The following is a 19,369-nucleotide window of genomic DNA, read 5'->3' as shown; positions in this document are numbered from 1 at the left end:
GATAGCCAGCTGGAACCGCCAACACGTGACAGGCAAATCAGAAGCAGGAACAGCAAGCAGGCATTAAGAAAATTCTTTCCTTGGAGTCTGTGTATCAGATTCTTCAGATCATGTTAAGTGACATCTAGGGTTTCGGGAGGTGTGCCACTCTAGTCGTGCCATCTAGTGGGTGACGTCTGGGTGTGCAGGGGTTCAGATGGTTTTTCTGGGATTCCTGTGAAAGAAACACAAACAATCTGCTTCTCGTGGTTAATTTGAACTTGTAGCAAGTTATAGGTTTGTTATAGTTGATACCTCGATGATTATAATTGGTTTAAATCTCTTTATGATTTTATTTAAAGGTCTTCTAATGTGACCTCCTGTAGCAGTCTCTACCACAGGATCTTGAGACCAATTTTAGCTAAAATATGTATTTTAAACAGACTCAAATTGCTTAGAGAGTTAACGCATTTTCGTGACAATGATTTTAACGTTTACAGTGCCAGATTGATGCCAGATATGTTATGGATTAATTTCCACAAGATAGTGTACAGGGCACTTTTGGGGGCCCTCCAAGGGTGTCCTGTATATTAAATTTATATATTTTAGTTTTGGGAATGTATAGTCACGTTAAACATTTAGACTTTTACCTTAAATAGTTAGTTACCTTAGCAAATTAATTTTTACCTTGTCTGGTAATAATGTAGCTGTAGGGTTACACTTTTGAGTGTTACCAAGCTTGAGACATACCCATAAACATTTAGTTATAACACACTGGAGGAAAAAGAACTTTTGTTATAAACACATATCATTTTAAAAACAAATTTATATCTGTCATTAGTCACACAGTTTAAGACTAAACACTTACATATTTACCAAAAACTATATATAAAAATCAAAAGGGAGAAAGACAAAAATTTTGGAATGTTTCTGGACATCTACAGAAACTGGCTGTGTCCATCATTTTTATATAAAGCCAATTACCTTTTAGAGTACTCCAAGCAGATGGGTCATGCAAAAAAAAAAATTTTTTTTTTCATTCAACACACTCACTCTCAAAACACAACTGGCCAGTTATAACATAAGACATTGAGGGAAAGGGTAGGAGAGAGATCTCTGTGAGCCATATTTTGTAGGTACTGCCATGTTGTATTACGGGTCCGGGGATGTATCCTGCATCGGGTCCTGGGATGTATCCTGCATCGGGTCCTGGGATGTATCCTGCATCGGGTCCTCTTGTAGTATTACTTGTTCTTCAGGGATAACAGCGCCATACTGCGGGTATTGTCGGACATGGCGGGCAGGAACCCAGACAGGTTTAGAGAAATTTTGAGGGAAAACGCATGCAAAACCCCTTCCCATGGTCAATAGTGGGTCAGGCCCTTTCCAGATTTTATCGAGTGGGTCTCTCCATTTGACCTTAATGGATGGGAGGGTAGATGGTGTTTGCCAGTGAAGAATGATAGGAGGTAGGTCCGAGTTATTGTAAATATTAAAGAGATTTAACGTAGTTAAGGCTTTTGCTAGCTGGATATTCGGGAGGAACATTCCTCCTTTACTTTTATTTAATTGAGCCTTAAGGGTTTGATGGGCCCTCTCGACAATGCCCTGTCCCTGTGGATTATAGGGAATGCCTGTGGTATGAGTAATGTTCCAGAGGGAACAAAAATCTTTAAATTGTTTGCTGGTAACCACCTGTCCACGGTCAGTTTTCAGTTGAAGAGGTAAGCCCATCACAGCAAAACAGGAGAGCATATGGCTTTTTTTTATTGGGTGACAACCAGGGATGATGTGTGGGGCCAGGATTGGTTGAAGGGGACACTGCTAGGATTTCGCAGGGTGTGGTAAAACCTGGGGACAGAGACTGCATCAGAATAATTCCTCAGTGTCATCCATCCAAGATCAGCTGAAAAAGATGAAGTCACCATTTTTTATAGCTGAGTAGTATTCCATTGTGTATATATACCACAACTTGCTCAGCCACTCATCTGTTGTTGGACACCTGGGTTGCTTCCAGGTTTTGGCTATTACAAATTGTGCTGCCAAGAACATATGTGTACACAGATCTTTTTGGATGGATATGTTGGGTTCCTTAGGATATATCCCAGGAGAGGAATTGCAGGATCATAGGGTAGGTCCATTTCTAGCCTTCTGAGAGTTCTCCAGACTGTTCTCCACAGCGGTTGGACCAATTGACATTCCCACCAGCAGTGTAGGAGGGTTCCTTTGACCCCACACCCTCTCCAGCATTTGCTGCTGTTACCTTTTCTGATGTATGACAGTCTCACAGGAGTGAAGTGGTATCTTGTTGTTGTCTTAAGTAAAAGAAACAGAAATGGAGGCATCACACTCCCAGACCTTAAACTATATTATAAAGCCATCATCATCAAAACAGCATGGTACTGGAACAAAAATAGGCACACAGACCAGTGGAACAGAATTGAAAGCCCAGAAATAAATCAATCCCCACACCTATGGCCATCTAATCTTTGATAAGGGGGCCCAAAGCATTAAATGGAAAAAGGAGGCTCTCTTCAATAAATGGTGCTGGGAAAACTGGGTTGTAACATGCAGAAGAATGAAATTACTACTACTACTAGCGTTTGCCAGGATGAAATTGAACCACTTTATCTCACCAGAAACAAAAATCAACTCCAAATGGATCAAAGACCTAGATGTCAGACCAGAAACAATCAAATACTTAGAGGAAAACATTGGTAAAACAGTTTCACACCTACACCTCAAGGACATCTTTGATGAATCAAACCCAATTGCAAGGAAGACTAAAGCAGAAATAAACCAATGGGACTACATCAAATTGAAAAGCTTCTGCACATCCAAAGAAACTATTAAACAAACAAAGAGACCCCACACAGAATGGGAGAAGATCTTCACATGCCATACATCAGACAAGAAACTAATCACCAAAATATATAAAGAGCTCAGCAAACTTAGCACCAAAAACGCAAACGACCCCATCCAAAAATGGGCAGAGGATATGAACAAAACATTCACCTCAGAGGAGATCCAAAAGGCTAACAAACATAGTAAAAACTGCTGTAGGTCACTGATTGTCAGAGAAATGCAAAGTAAGACAACACTTAGATACCACCTCACTCCTGTAAGAATTTACTTTCTTTTAACCCCTTAACTTTGCTTCTTTATTTCCTCCTTTATACCCATTTATTTTTCAACTGAGTGGGCTCTAAGCAGCTTACTCACATTGACCTCATTTCTTAGTTTCCATATGGGCTTAAACCTCCAGTATTTATGGAATGAAACCCCCTGAAAATCACTAATTTTTTTTCTCCCATTCACCAGATCTAGTTCTCTCTTTTTTTATTTAAGTCTTTTTGAACTCTAATAGAGAAAGAAGGAGGAAGAGGAAAGAATCTAATATGTTCTTCCATGGTAGGCACTTTCTTACTGTCAAAATAACCATCTATAGTTTGTACTGATTACCATAGAGTCACCAAAAGATTAATTCCATTGTATGCTATTATCTTTGTATTTTTAAACTCTCAAGTTTCTGGGACATTAATCTACTCCTGCTTTTTTTTTTTTTAAATAATAGGAAACATTGACAAAACCGTAAGATAAGAGGGATACAACTCCACACAATTCCCACCACCAGAACTCCGTATCCCATCCCCTCCCCTGATAGCTTTCCTTTTCTTTATCCCTCTGGGAGTATGGACCCAGGGTGATTATGGGGTGCAGAAGGTGGAAGGTCTGGCTTCTGTAATTGCTTCCTGGCTGAACATGGGTGTTGACAGGTTGATCCATACTCTCAGCCTAGTGGAACGGGTTTCTGGGGAAGCAAGTCTCCAGGACACATTGGTGGGATTGTCTGTCCAGGGAAGTCTGATTGGCATCATACTAGCATCTGGAACATGGTGGCTGAAAAGAGAGTTATCATATAAAGCCAAACATGTTGACTAATCATGAACCTAAAGGCTGGAGTAGTGCAGATGAAGAGTTGGGGGGGGTCATCATTTTGAAGATAGTTAGTAGGCATATTTTAGTTATATTCCAAAGGGCCTGTGACTATACTAGTTTTTGTTGTTGTCTGTTTGTTTGTTTGTGTGTGTGTGTGTGTTTCCCTGAGCCTGATATCTGATATGCAGGTGGATCCAAGTTATTGTCTGGGGAGATGATGTCATGGCTGGAAAAGGGACCAGAAAGCTGGATCAGGGAAGAGAGTAGCTCCCAAATATGGGAAAGGTGTATAAATATTGTTGACTGTAAACCCCATCGATTTGATCTGATCTGGGGCCCATATTCAACTTAGGACTGCTCCTGCTTTTTCATTACCTCTTTCCATACTGATTCTTCTTATTCATGATGCTTAATCTTTCTCTTCAGTCTTTACTCTTGTCTTTACATTTTATTATATTGACAACTGTATACTTTACCTTTCTTATTACATCTGCCATCACCTGAAATTCAGTATGCAGTTCTAAGACCAAACTTGTTTCTGTTTCTTTCAAATCATTATCACCTGTGATTTTATCCTATGAGTTATTTCCTCTTCATCTAAATCAGAACAGTCATTATTTTTTGTTTTTACTTTTAGTTATCCCTGACTTGTTGGCCAGTATACCTTAGCAAGTGTCTTCTCACTTCTTTTTATTTATATAACATAGAATTTTTATGTTATCAGAATATACTGTTTTTATTATTTTTTTCACAGCCTTCACTGCTGCTGACCTTTTTTTTGTTTGTTTGTGTTTATTATTGGAGGGGGGGTTTAATGGTTTATGGTATAGGCATTAACACATAAGCACAACCTCTTATCTCCCCTTGATTGTTGTCTGGGAAATACAACAGGGTCCAAGTGTCCCTTCATCCTGTTCCTTTCGAAGAAGAGAGAGGGAAAGACAACTGCAACACTCCTGAAGCTTCTCCCCTTCTCTCCTGCAGGTGGGGCCCAGGGATTTTAACCCAGTTCCTGTCATATGTTAATAAGTGCACTCTACTGGGTATACCACTGCCCAGTCATGTTTGCTTTTGTTTTCTAAATATCTTTTCATATGCTTCATAATATTTCCTAAATATCTTTTTATAGTATATATTGCTGCATCATTCAACTCTTCCTAATATAACATAAAATCTGTACTGTTCAGCAAATCAGTGATTTCCTTCAACTAAGTAACACTAGTTTTTCAGTATACCTTATTAAATGTGGCCTCCAGAATTCGTTTCATAGTGAATCATCTAGATAGTGTGTAATATACAATTTTCCTTAGTCTGGAAACCATGTTAATATAAACTAATGCTTACAAACATGATTTCTTTTGTGTGTGAGGCCACTCCTCAACCCCACTCTGCCCCAACATATACACAGACACATCATGAGAGTTCTTGCACTGATTAAAACTAATATGTGGTTTGGAGCTCTCTGTGCCAATTCTTCTAAAACTCTATTTTAAAAATCAGAATACCATATCTAATTAAACAAATACATAGTTATTCAACATATCTTCTTATGATTTCTTTTCTGGTTCAGTATTTATATAACAAGATAGGAAGTCAGATTGTTGCAAACTTGCTTAGTAAAGGCAACTTTAGTCTGGTTCTGTGCTTTTTTTTTTTTTTTTTTTCATTCTCCTTTCATTCCTCACTTTGACATGCCAGAGGAATCCCAGGCTTGGAACCAATGACTTCTTTCCTCATAAAACCAAGAGTCGGTTTATTTCAAAATCTATGGTCCTCATTTTTGTATTTTAAATGGTACATGCTTACTCCACATTAAGTTGATTTTGGGGAACTCAGGTTAGATATTAAATTCTCAAGACATGTATTCCACTAAAGAAGAAATGGTAAGCAGTATAGTTTTATGATGCTTATATGAGGCAAATACCAATGTTAATTGCTAAGGAATATCAAATTACATTAAAATGGCACATGTCATATAATTAATGGATCATATTAGTGTTTTTTATTTTGCTAACACCTAGATAACTGGAATATGTTTAACTCTATAGGACATATGTCTTAACATGTGTGTGGTCTGGGTCTGAGTCTGAACCCTAACATTACATGAATGTACCAACACAGCAGGTAGGGAAGTTCCACTGCTGTGGTATCTCTCCTTTTATGTTTCTCGCTTTATATCTGAAAGTTAAAAGAATGAAAAAGTTAACCTGGGAATTGTAAAATCAGGTATATGCAAAGTCCTGACCCCACCAACAGAAAGGAGATTAGAGGAAGCTTTACATCTTTCAAGTATTGACCTATAAAGTATGCATGACTAAAGAACCTAATAAGTAATACTTAATTGAGATTCCTTTGTCTTTGAATCATTTGGATTAACATCCAGCACCAGAAATACTGCTGAAATATTGCTATTTTCAATGGTAAAGTTTTTTTTTAATTTATTTTTTATTTAAGAAAGGATAAATTAACAAATCCATAGGGTAGGAGGGGTACAACTCCACACAATTCCCACCACCCAATCTCCATATCTCACCCCCCTTCCCTGATAGCTTTCCCATTCTCTATCCCTCTGGGAGCATGGACCCAGGGTCGCTGTGGGTTGCAGAAGGTGGAAGGTCTGGCTTCTGTAATTGCTTCCCCGCTGAACATGGATGTTGACTGGTCGGTCCATACTCCCAGTCTGCCTCTCTCTTTCCCTAGTAGGGTGTGTCTCTGGGGAAGCGGAGCTCCAGGGCACATTGGTGGGGTCTTCAGTCCAGTGAAGTTTTTTTTTAAAAAAAGCTGACTTAATTTTTTTAATGATATATACAGTCAACTCTCGATTATTCATACTAATGGAGGAAAGGATGGAATAAACATTCCTATTTCTCTACCTCCTGCCCCCTCAGACAATTGATGAGAACCTCATTTCAAACAAAATTTTTGACTTTCCATCTTAATCATGTTGCATGATATCTGCAGTGCAATCTGAAATATGGCTTACAATTGAGTTGATGAGAAAGTTTCATGTTATCACATTCTTTTCTTCTACATGCACATTTTAAAATCCATACTAAAGAATTTGATAATGTTGCTAGTAAGATATTCTCCTGACAATTCATGAAATTAGTTTTATTATATATAATAAAGCCTTATCTATGAATTATAATTTACAGATAGCTCTAACCTTCCAAAAGCATTACTTCATGGTACAAAATTGCTTTAAAAATGTTTTAATATATTTTTATGAGTTTTTATCTTGAAAAGTCTTTAATAAAAGTTCTTCTTTTTTAATCCTTAATGTGTGCAATATTTCTGAGTACTATGTAAGTGTTTGTAAAGAAAAGAAATGCTAGAGGATTTTATATCTGAAAACAGTGTGTTGCATGTATTTAATACATCATTTTCCCTACCAATTAACCGTACACAATGTGTTATTATCCAGACATGACCATTCATTTGAATGTATGTATCTGGATAACTGAGTTGAAATAAACACACCTGCCTTTTATTTCAATAACTGCACATTCAAATCCACATAAAACATTTATTTGAATGTGGTCTCCATCTACATGAGAGAACATTGGTTTCAGTGTTTGATATATTTTTTGTTTGTTTGATGTTTTGTTGTTGATTTTAAGCTAAAGTAGGTAAAGGATACAATTGTGCTTTTCTGAAAATCTTCGCATGCAGAGAAAAGGAAATTCAAAGATAAATCCTATGAAAAACATGGAAATTGTTTTTGCTTTATATGTTTTCTTCAGTGTGTAATAGTGCTTAATTCTGATAGAATGTAGCAGTGTTTAAAATAAAAGTGTGCACAGTCTATAAACTGGTATAGACTTGTGCCTACTTTAAGTTCAATAATGTAATTATTTTTCTTTCTCTTATAAATTAGTCTTTCATTTGGAGAATCTTTTTGTTTGAACTTATTTCTTTGAAAAGTGTATTAGAATATGTATCTGAGCTTTAAGAAATTATATTTTCTATTAGGCAGTGGAAGTATTTATGAAAGAGTTTATGAGAGTATATAGATGGTGGTTTCTCCCCTTCCATCTCCCCATTTCCTGCCCCAGGCACTTACTCTGCAATTTGGGCCATATTTCTGTATAGTCAGTTTTCACTGACATAAGCCAGACAATTGAGTTAGAATTTCTTTAGGTGTCATAACTTTGAATTTCCTACTTCCATTGCATGTAAACTATCAGTGACAAGTAATAGTTTCAGTTCAAGTTCTGTCTTTTATTTTGCATGTTAAAGCTATAAAAAAAACTACTGATGCTGAAAGGGTTTATAACTATTATTTTCTTATCGCCTAATTGTTAAGATCATGAGTAAAGACTGATCATATTCATAGAGATTTGTCTTTCTGTCTTAGGGTGTGAACTACTTTATGTCCAAGGGTATCTTAGATGATTCATCAAAGGAAATAGCAAAATTTATTTTCTGTACAAGAACACTAAACTGGAAAAAGCTGAGAATCTATCTAGATGAAAGGTAAAAAAAAATTAAAAATAAATGATGCTTTTAATGAGTTGAATTTTATGTTTTAATCTTTGCTTATTTCACATAGGATAATCATCTCTAATCACATCCATTTTTAAATAAATGAGCCTGCCAAAGCAATGTTGCCAAACTTTGGTGGTTGGGGGAAGGGACTACAGGTCTTTGGTGGGGGTATGGTGACACCCACCATGCATGGATATAAAATTATACCTCTAAGATTCTATAATTTTTAAATTATTAAAAATAAAAACTATAAAAATAAATAAAAGCTACTTCATAGCAACCTTCAGATACAAATATGCATATTTATATGTAAATACTATATAAACATGTCTGAAAATGTGTTAATTATTAGTGTTTGTAAACAGAGATGAAGCATAATATACTGTTCTGACTTGTTAGTCACATGTTTGTTCTCTTTCATTCTGGCTATCATTGGACATAAGTGTATCATGGCAACATTTTCATGTTTCACCATTGGACATATTAATTTTTTTAATTTCCTTCTTGGGGGATTATGTTTTACATTTGACAGTATATACAATAGTTTGTACATAACATTTCTCAGTTTTCCACATAACAATACAACCCCCACTAGGTCATCTGTCATCCTTTTTAGACCTATACTCTCCCCCCACCCAACCCAGAGTCTTTTACTTTGGTGAAGTACACCAAGTCCAGTTCTGGACATATTAATTTTTTTTTAATCTCACCATTGGTAAAATTATTTGTTGCCACCAATTGGCCCCCGTTTTATGTTTTATTTATTTATTTAAGAAAGGAGACATTAACAAAATCATAGGATGGGGGGTACAACTCCATGCAATTCCCGCCACCTAATCTCCATATCCCATCCCCTCCCCACTAGCTTTCCCATTCTCTATCCCTCTGGGAGCATGGACCCAAGGTCCTTGTGGGTTGCAGAAGGTAGAAGGTCTGGCTTCTGTAATTGCTTCCCTGCTGAACATGGACGTTGACTGGTCGGTCCATACTCCCAAACTGCCTCTCTCTTTCCCTAGTAGGGTGAGTCTCTGGGGAAGCAGAGCTCCAGGATGCATTGGTGGGGTCTTCAGTCCAGGAAGCCTGGCCGGCATCCTGATGGCATCTGGAACCTGGTGGCTGAAAAGAAAGTTATCTTGCACTAATCTAGTGAATGGACTCAAAATGTGTTTGCATTTTCACTGTAATTGTCAGTATTTTGATTTATCAAGTTTTTTCCACAACAAACTGTATTGATTATATTTCAGATACTTTGCTAGCAAGTAATGAATACTCTGTTGGTTAAACTAGAATCCCCATGTCCAAGGAGTTTACACTTCTGTATACTAGTCACTGAAAGAAAAAACTTACATAAAGATGGTACCATTGAAACTTGCTGTCTTAAATGGTAGATATCTAGGGATTAGTAGTCTTTGGATTGTTTATAAATATTTATGTGGTCTCCATCTTGACTACATGTAAATATGTCCTTGTATAATAAAAGAAGATATAGGTATTATGTAAGTAAAGGAGTCTGAGTGTGTTCTGACATGACTATACTTAACAAAAATAGGCATTGCTAAATGTATTACGGGGATAGTAGGGAGCGTAGCTGCCTCCCCCCCAAAGTGAACCGACTAGCTGAAATTTGCTTACTCCTGTCATAAACCATCTGTAGAAATTAAGGACTATGATCCTCAGGTCTTAATTGGACATGATAAAAGTCAAGGCATATTATACCGAAGTATGACTGTTGACTAGAATACTGTTCATGAAGAAATAGTTGTATCTACTCACATATGTACTTAGTTGCTTATATCATTGTATTTAACTTAAATATATGTTCATAGAATCGTTGCATCTAGAAGACATTTGGAAAGAAAAGTTTTTACAGTAATGAAAAATTCATCTTTCTTTAATTTACAATACTAGCTTTAGTTTCTTATTCTTTCATGAAAGACTTTCAAACCATTCAATTTCTTAAATAAGCACACCTAAATTTTTTTTCACGTTTTAAAAATTCTGGGTTTTATAGAATTAGCTGATTGGTAAGCAGTTATATTTTCATCCAAAAATGATTGTGTCCAGGAGCCCCACTTCCTCAGAGCCCTGCCCAACTAAGGAAAGTGATAGGTTAGGAATATGGATCAGCTATGTTTGTCTTACTATGTTTTTAACAAAGGAAAATTAACTAAAGTTCTGTCATTTTTTTTTTTTTCTACTAGGAGAGATGTCTTGGATGACCTTGTAACATTACATAATTTTAGAAACCAGTTTTTACCCAATGCACTGAGAGAATTTTTTCGCCACATCCATGCTCCGGAAGAGCGTGGAGAGTATCTTGAAACTCTTATAACAAAGTTCTCACATAGATTCTGTGCTTGTAACCCTGACTTAATGAGAGAACTTGGCCTTAGTCCTGGTAAGAAAATATGTAAAATATGTAGTGAATTCTTTTCTTTTCCATTCCCACCTCCTTCCACAAATAATGTAGTAATATAAGTTATATCTTTACATTGCAAAGAAAAATGCATCCAGTTATTACAAAACCTATGTTGCTCTTATATCAGTAACTGCTATATCACAACAACTATTTTTATGTTATAAACAGTACTGTTTTAGGAGAGTTGTTAGACTTCACTATATAAATTATTTGAAATTAATGTTTTTTCATTGGATAATTTTGCCAGTATAAAGATATGTAATGCTTTTAATCTACATTTTACACAGATAATATCTATAGTTTTTCTACTATACTATTATTTCAGTATTCAGTATTAACAGTTTTATTATATGTTTGTTTTCACTATGTATTTATTTTAGGGCACCTGGTTGAGCTCATGTTATAATACACAAGCACCGAAGTACAAGCCCTTAGTTCCCACCTGCAGGGGGAAGGCTTTGCAGTTGGTCAAGCAAGGTTGCAGGTGTCTCTCTGTCTCCCTCTCTATCTCCCCCTTCCCTCTTGATTTCTGGGTGTGTCTATCCAATAAATAAGTAAATAAATACAGTTTAGTTATCTTTATTTATTTCTTTTAATGAGAGAAAGAGAGACACCAGAACACTGCTTAGCTCTGACTTATGGTAATGCCTGGGATTGAACATGAGTCCTCTGATCCTCAGATGTGAAAGTTTAGTCCCTACTGCTATGCTATCTCTTCACCAGGTGTTTGTCTAGATGAGTCACTTACATTTATTTAGATGAATTAGCTTTACTTACCTGGTCATATAAAAAATTTTGATTGTCAAGTTAAGCAGATTATAAAAATATAATTTATCATATGAAACTGTTTATCTTGATTTATAAGGCAAAATGTCTAATGTAGCTGTTATTAATCAAGATTCTGAAGCATAAAAACATATCTAAAATATAAAGATTTAAAATTTGAAATAAATAGAATGCTTTGAGTAGTTCTATCAAGTAGTAACAACAAATATCAATGAAGCATTGATATTTTAATAGTAAGCATCAGTTATTAACTCAAGCTTTTAAAAATAATTAGTATTGGATCTGTGCAGACACTGAACCCCACAAAAAAATAAAATAAAATTACATAATCCTTTGTTGCATGATGATCGTATTTTTCCTAAAGATTTTCTTTGGACATTAATACATAAATGCCATAGCTCTTTAATGTAGCATATTTCAAAGACGTTACTTCTTATGGAAGCATAATAAACAAATCTTATGACAAAGGTCTTTTTTTATAATGCCTGATTAATGTCAATCACAGCAAAATTTAAAAATTTTACCTGTTATTTTTATTTAATTTTATTTTATATTACTGAGTTAACATTTTCTTATCATTAAATATATTTTATATTAATTTTTTGTGTAGAGGATAATAAAGAAATATGTGCTGGTACCAGTAGATGCCTCACTCAGTAGAATATACACAATTCTCTGTGCAAAGATCTGGGTTTGAGTCCCTAATCACCAAATGGGAACACAGAAGGGGGGGGGAGTTTCACAAGTGGTATGGCAGAATTGTAGTGTCTCTCCTTTTTTCTGCCCCTTTATATCTCTCTTGTCTCTTACTCTATATGAGCGGAGCATGGTTTCTGAGAACAATGAAGTAGTGTAGGCACGGAGCCCCCGAAATAACCCCAGTGACAAAAGAAAGAAGGAAAGAGAAGGAAAAAGAAAGGAAGAGAATGAGGAGAAAAGCAGTCTTTTTTAGAGTAAAAAGATATACTGGCAGTATAGATATAGTTTATAGAAAACTGAATAGTAGTATCACAGTTGAAAGCAAAAATCACTCAGGGCCCTGGTGGTGGGTGGCACACCTGGTTTAGTTCACATTTTATCATGCTTAAGGACTGGATTCAATTATCTGGTCCCACCTGCAGGGTGGGGAGTTTAATAAGCAGTAAAGCAGTACTGCAGGTATCTCTCTTTTTCTCGCCTTCTCTAACCCCTTTCCCTGTCAAATTTCTTTCTGTCTCTAATAAAAATAAAAATAAGTAACAAAAAAAAGAAAGAAAGAAAAAAGAAAAGCAAAAATGAAAATAAAGTCAATTATAAAATGTTTTTAATTTAGAGTATTTTTTCAGTATAAACAATAGGCTTTTTTAAGTGTGAAAATAGAATTTTGAACTGAAATATTCTCCCTAAACTAGTATTCAGTTAAGATGGATTAACTATAAGAATCTTATCCGAACACAAGATTTTCTTTGATACAGCAGGAAAAGGCCAAGCAGACTGGGATGAGGGGGGTTTTGTTTGTTCTGTTCTATTTGGTAAAGATTCTATGTTTAGCAGTCTCTTGAAATTATAAACATTTTTACATTATATAAAATCTTTAGAAATAATGTTTCTAAGCCGCTATGAATTTGAAGTTTTTCTTTTTCTTCCAGATGCTGTCTACGTACTGTGCTACTCTTTGATCCTACTTTCCATTGACCTCACTAGCCCTCATGTGAAGAATAAAATGTCAAAAAGAGAATTTATTCGAAATACCCGCCGTGCTGCTCAAAACATTAGTGAAGATTTTGTAGGACACCTTTATGACAACATCTACCTTATTGGCCATGTGGCTGCATAGGAGCACAGTTGCTAGACTTCACCTTTTAACTTCAAACTAATGCTACCCAAGGACTAAACTGGGGTTACATTAGTACTGGTCATACTAGCCTCTGTGTACAATCAACCTCAAATGTACAACCATTTCTTTCTTTTACTATTTTCTTTTTTAGTAATATTCTTGGGGAACTAAAGATTTTGCAGAATTTTTCCTAATTTTGCTTATCATGTTTTGCACAAAGCAGAGCCATTGTCTGACACAGTTACTTAAGAATGTAAAACTGACATTATACTCTACAAGGTAGTATATTTGTGCATTAGATTTACCAGAAAAAATGTATTCATTCCCATTCTTTTTTAAAGTACCATGTAATATGTACATATTTAACTAAAGAGATTTATAATCATTATTATTTTATTGTAAAGATTTTAACTAAAGTCTTTCCTTTTTCTCTCAAACTGAGTTCTGAAATTTATTGAAATGATTCTTATTGTATTTCTAAAAGTTGACATTAGCTAGAAACCAATGCCTGCTTCTCTTTTCTTTGAACATTGAAAAGAGTATTGACTTGTTACTACATTACTATGCAAAGCAAACACTTATTTTTATAATGTAAATTCTTCACTTGACTTTTCATTTGAAACTAAGTTTTTATAATATTTTTATTAGCAAAATATGTTCTAAAATTTTCATGCATCTGAACAGAATTATTAGAACTCTAGTAATAATCTTTGCTTCATTGCTAAATTAATCCAGCTTTACTGTTCTAACCTTGACAGTATCCTTTCAGAATCAGTTGAGAAAGAAATACCATGAATGATTATATATCCTCTTTACTCATTCATTCAGTAAATATTTATTAAGAGACTTCAATATGCCTACAGATTAATAATTCAAAGACATATCATCTGCCATCACATATGTAACATAACTGGGTAATGAGAAAAAAAGTATCATTCAATGGAAAGCAAATGTATAAAGTATGTACTAATTAACAATTATTTAATGAATAAAACATTTACACTGGGATGGTAAGGAACAATATGTGTATATGATGACACCCTCTGGAAATGAAATGCATCAGCTTTAGAGTATTGTGTTACACAGTGAGTGTAAATGGCTACTAGTTTAGGAAGAGAAACTTGTGGAAGTAGAAACTCCTAACTAGATGTTGAACCCTTCAGAGCTGATTGTTGCAGAGTACCTTGTGTATCAAAGGAAGACAGGCTTCCCCTGACTCCAGCTGACAAACGTAATCCTTGAGAAGGGCTGGCATTTCCAATGACTTGTCACTCTTGGCCACTTCCAGAGGGATCCTGTAGGCTGTGAGCTCACTCTTAGTCTGATGAATGAGTGCCCTTGGCTTAAATGAGGTGAGCTCCTTCACTTCAAGAGCTAATTTTACATATATATATATATAACATCCTCCTCATTAGAACTGTCATATGTGTATGGAGGATATCCTACTCATTTTATCACTAGTCAACTTTTGTCTGTCTGCAGTGACCTCTGTGTTGCTAAATCGTAAGGGTGAAGCTGACTGCTCTCATCTTAGACTATTTGATTTCATTTGACAGATTTATTCTTCCTTCTTAAAGTATTTATTTCTCTTGGCTTCATGAACACCATCTGAGACTGTTTTCCTCCCTCTCTGTCTGACTTTTTTTTTTTTTCCTAAATCTCCTCTTTTGCATGTTGTTGGTCTTCCTGACTTCTTGGGAAGATCACAGATGTTGGTCCTGGGACCTCTTTTCCACTCCACTCTATTCCAATTTGCTCTCTGAGTGAACATATGTAGAGTCATGGCTTCAGTTACAATTGCAATCTCTAGTTCAAATATTTTCCACAAACTCCCAATGCTTTTATCTAATGATCTCCATTAGACTGTATGATAGAAATCTCAAACCTTGTATTTCTAAAGACAAACATGTTTTTTCCTCTCATATCCGCATTTCTTAAGGCCATTTCTGTCTCAGCCAACATGCTGAAAAGCTTCAGAGTCATATTTAAGCTCTCGTCCTCTCATACCTCATATTAGCAAAGCATCTCCAGAATATAACCATTTTATGACTTCACCTTTACTAATCCCAATCCAGCCATGGTCTTCTGGTACTTGACTGACTGTGATAGCATTCTGTCTGGTATTCCAACTATTTAAAATAATTCTGTTGAGCTTTGAGGGACTGTCTTAGCAGGGACAATGCATGCTTTATAAAGCATAAAGCTTAGAGTACACAGCATCACATATGCCCAGATAAGTACTCTATTCTCTCCCTCCTTTCTCCCCCATCTGTCATTAAATGTATTTTGAAGGCCAGGCAGTGGCACATCTAGTTTGACCCCTAGTTCCAATCTATAGGGAAGAGATCTTCACACATGGTGAAGCAATGTAGCAGGTGTCTCTCACTCTCCCTCTTCCTATAACTGTCTCTATAGAAAGAGAAGTAGGGGAAAACAATGGTCACTGGACGGAATCTAGCTCTAGGTGTCATGAAGGTGTCATGAAGCTACCTAGCTCCAGCAATAACCCTGATGACAAGTGAATGAATGAATTTGGATTTTTAAAAATCCTTTCAGTGGACCCAAAACATGCAAGTTCTCTGCTGTAATATACTGAACTACTTCCTTGACCCTTCAAAGTAACACAATCATGAATTTGGGTTGATACTACATCTTTGACTATTTTGTGGCCACATGACCTAACATGCTTAATTACTCTTGTCCTAGACATATGGGCCTTTTGTTTTCCTAACACAGCAACTCACAGCCATTGTCCCTGTCATCCCCTTCACTTTAACAAATACTCATGACTTATACTAACACTTTCTTTAAAACTCTGCTCAGCTATTTTATTGTGGACAGGAAGGTGACTCTGGGCATAGTGAAAGACTTGCATGCTTGGGGTCTCAGATTTGATCCCTAGCACCACATTTGGTTGTTCTGTCTCACATAAAATATATATTTTTAAAAAAGTATAGTGTGGTCCAGGTGGCATAGTGGATAAACCATTGGACTATCAAGCATGAGGTCCTGAGTTCACTCTCTGGCAGCACATGTACCAGCATGTGATGTCTGGTTCTTTATCTTTCTCATGAATAAATAAATTATTTTTTTTTAAATGTATCAATGAGGTCTTCTTTGCCAGCCTGATGGGGGTGAGGGAAAAGGAGTTCCAAGTATAAGACTATTTCCTGTATTTTCTTTTTGTTTTGCATGGAACCCGAACTGTGCATATGTATGAGTTCACTGCTCCTGAATCCAGTTTTGTGATGAAAGAGGCAGAAAGACTGAACAGGAGAGATACTATAATCCCAAAGCTTACCCCAGTGCCATAGCAATCCTGTGTAGTACCAGGTCTCCACCCTACGCTGCATACATTATAAGTCACATGCCCTACCCAGGAAGCTATCTCTCTTGTCCTCCTATATTTCCTTTTCATTTTTTTGTCCTAAAAGTTATCACTCTTTGGCCAGTTCATATGTATATCTGTATACAAGCACAAACCCTACTGGAATGTATTCTTCATAAACTTGAGGACTGAATATTGTTGCCAACTGCTGTTACTGCATTTTCTACCATATTACCTAACACTTATTTGATATGTGATACTCTTTCTGAACGGATGAGTCAAACTTCTTGAAGTATTTCGGGCTGATGTATATAGAACAAGACAAAATAAGGCCACATCAGCTACAAAGTGTAGCCATGCTTCCAAGGCTTTCAGTTGTAAAATTAATTATTTCACTCATAGATCTATAGTACATGTTTCATTCAATAGGTCTGCAGGTCTGTGTAGGACTGAAATTTTGAAGGGAATGTGGGGGTGCCAGGTGGTGGTGCGCCTGCTTAAATGTGCACATTACAGTGCACAAGATCATAGGTTCAAGACCCTGGCCCCCACCTGCAGGGGAAAGCTTCATGAGTGGTGAAGCGAGTCTGCAGGTATCTCTCTGTCTCTTTCCCTATCTCTGCCTCCCCCTCTCCTCTCAATTTCTGTCTGTCTTTATGCAATAATAAAACTAGAAAAAAATCATTTTAACTGAGTAGTTTGTCTTTTTTTCTTCTTCATAAATTCAGGCATGGAGGAGTGAACTGCTTAGGTTAATCTGGAATTAGAATTTTACCTGTTAAGTACCATGAACAGAAGGAAAGCAAGGAAGTTAAATTTCCTTGCAACCAAATGTTTTATTTGTTGTTGTTGTTGTTGTTTTCTTCTTTTTATTTGCTTGTTTTAATATTGCTTTACCATATTATAATATCTTGAAAATACAGTTCCACACACCAATGTGTGTATACTACTCACTATCCAACTTCCCGCACTATTACACAAGAGACCTTTCTACTTATCCCCTTCTTATTTTACCAGATCATTTCTCTCCTCATTTCTGGCATGTGGGTGTGGGGATTGAACCTAGGATCTCAGAGCCTCAGGGCTGTAAGTCTTTTGCATAGCCCTGTATTATCTCTCCAGCTCCCTTTTCCCTCTAATAACCACCATAGAGTGTAAGAGTTTATATGAATAGTGTAATTATTTCATTTGTTTTATTTATATTCCACATATGAGTGAAACCATCAAGTAGTTATCTCTCACTTCTTATTTCACTTAGCATAACCATCTCCAGTTCCAGTTATTTTGTCCCAAATGACACAATGTAATTTTTGTCATGATTGATTACATATCACTGTGTATATGTGTGTGTGTGCATGCGCACTTGATAATGTCTTGTGTGTGGGGGGGTATGTATCACTCTTTCTTTATTCAGTCATTTGTCAGTAGCCACTTGTTGATTCCATATATTGTGACTAGTGCAGCTGTGACCAAAGGGTCACATACATTCATTTGTGTGACAGATAAGAGAATATATAATGGAATCTGAGATATAATGGAAGGAAGTGAAGGGAAGAGATTTGAAACAGACTTTTTATTTTATTTTATTTATTTATTTAAGAAAGGAGACATTAACAAAATCATAGGATGGGGGGTACAACTCCACACAATTCCTGCCACCCAATCTCCATATCCCATCCCCTCCCCACTAGCTTTCCCATTCTCTATCCCTCTGGGAGCATGGACCCAAGGTCCTTGTGGGTTGCAGAAGGTGGAAGGTCTGGCTTCTGTAATTGCTTCCCCACTGAACATGGACGTTGACTGGTTGGTCCATACTCCCAGTCTGCCTCTCTCTCTTTCCCTAGTAGGGTGAGTCTCTGGGGAAGCAGAGCTCTAGTACGCATTGGTGGAGTCTTCAGTCCAGGGAAGTCTGGCCGGCATCCTGATGGCATCTGGAACCTGGTGGCTGAAAAGAGAGTTAACATACAAGGCCAAACAAATTGTTGAAGAATCATGGACCCAAGGTTGGAATAGTGGAGATGAAGTGTTGGGGAGTACTCACTGCAAATTCTAGTGTACGACTGCTTTCAGGTATATATTTGCCCTAGTTTGTGGATACCTGTGAACATATGCTCTATCTCCTGGAACCTGTCTATATCTAGGTTTTGGGACTTTGTTGGGAAGTGAACCATCTGGGATGGAGTTAGAGAAAAGAGAGTTCTCACCCGAGTGATGAAGCTGAAGGGCTGTCGTTCCACACCTGGAGTCTCTGGACACAGTATGAAGTGAAGCATGCTGGGGTGGCACTCATTGCATTGATTAGGCTGCAATCAGTGGATGCAATATTATTTGATAAGAATTGGGAGAAGCATACGGAAAAGTGGGACCTACCCTAGGGTCCCAGAACTGGGGAAAGTTTAGGCTCTATAGTGGAAATGTGAAGTTCCTGCTGTCTTAAGGTTCAAGAAGACAATGGATAATTACTGTTATCATCCCATTGTTTGGTAATTGGGTTAACTTTGAAAAGTCCCTTTTTTAGACATACAATTTTTCCCCTTTCATATTAATTAAATAGTGATTTATATGACTACAATTTAATAGGTGTGTACATAAACACCATTCCCATCACCAAAAG

At 36.5% G+C, this 19,369-nt stretch overlaps 1 protein-coding gene across 4 annotated transcripts in view; it reads left to right on the top strand.

The window, feature by feature from the left end:
• FBXO8 (F-box protein 8) overlaps window positions 1–16,519 on the top strand; it is a 56,312-nt gene extending 39,793 nt beyond the window's left edge. For 2 of the 4 annotated variants that reach the window (XM_060184485.1, XM_060184481.1), the window contains exons 4-7: window positions 8,276–8,394; window positions 10,608–10,804; window positions 13,066–13,107; window positions 13,222–16,519. In XM_060184485.1, coding sequence (XP_060040468.1) covers window positions 8,276–8,394; window positions 10,608–10,804; window positions 13,066–13,107; window positions 13,222–13,427 — 564 coding nt within the window. In that variant the 3' untranslated portion in view covers window positions 13,428–16,519. The remainder of the gene's footprint in view (window positions 1–8,275; window positions 8,395–10,607; window positions 10,805–13,065; window positions 13,108–13,221) is intronic. The other 2 variants (XM_007523004.2, XM_060184490.1) reach the window with 1 other exon arrangement.
• The last annotated feature ends 2,850 nt before the right edge of the window (window positions 16,520–19,369 follow it).

Source organism: Erinaceus europaeus, chromosome 2 (assembly GCF_950295315.1).
Source record: "Erinaceus europaeus chromosome 2, mEriEur2.1, whole genome shotgun sequence".
NCBI lineage: Eukaryota > Metazoa > Chordata > Mammalia > Eulipotyphla > Erinaceidae > Erinaceus > Erinaceus europaeus.
Note: the sequence above shows the minus strand (reverse complement) of the source record. Positions and strands in the feature narration are given on the sequence as shown.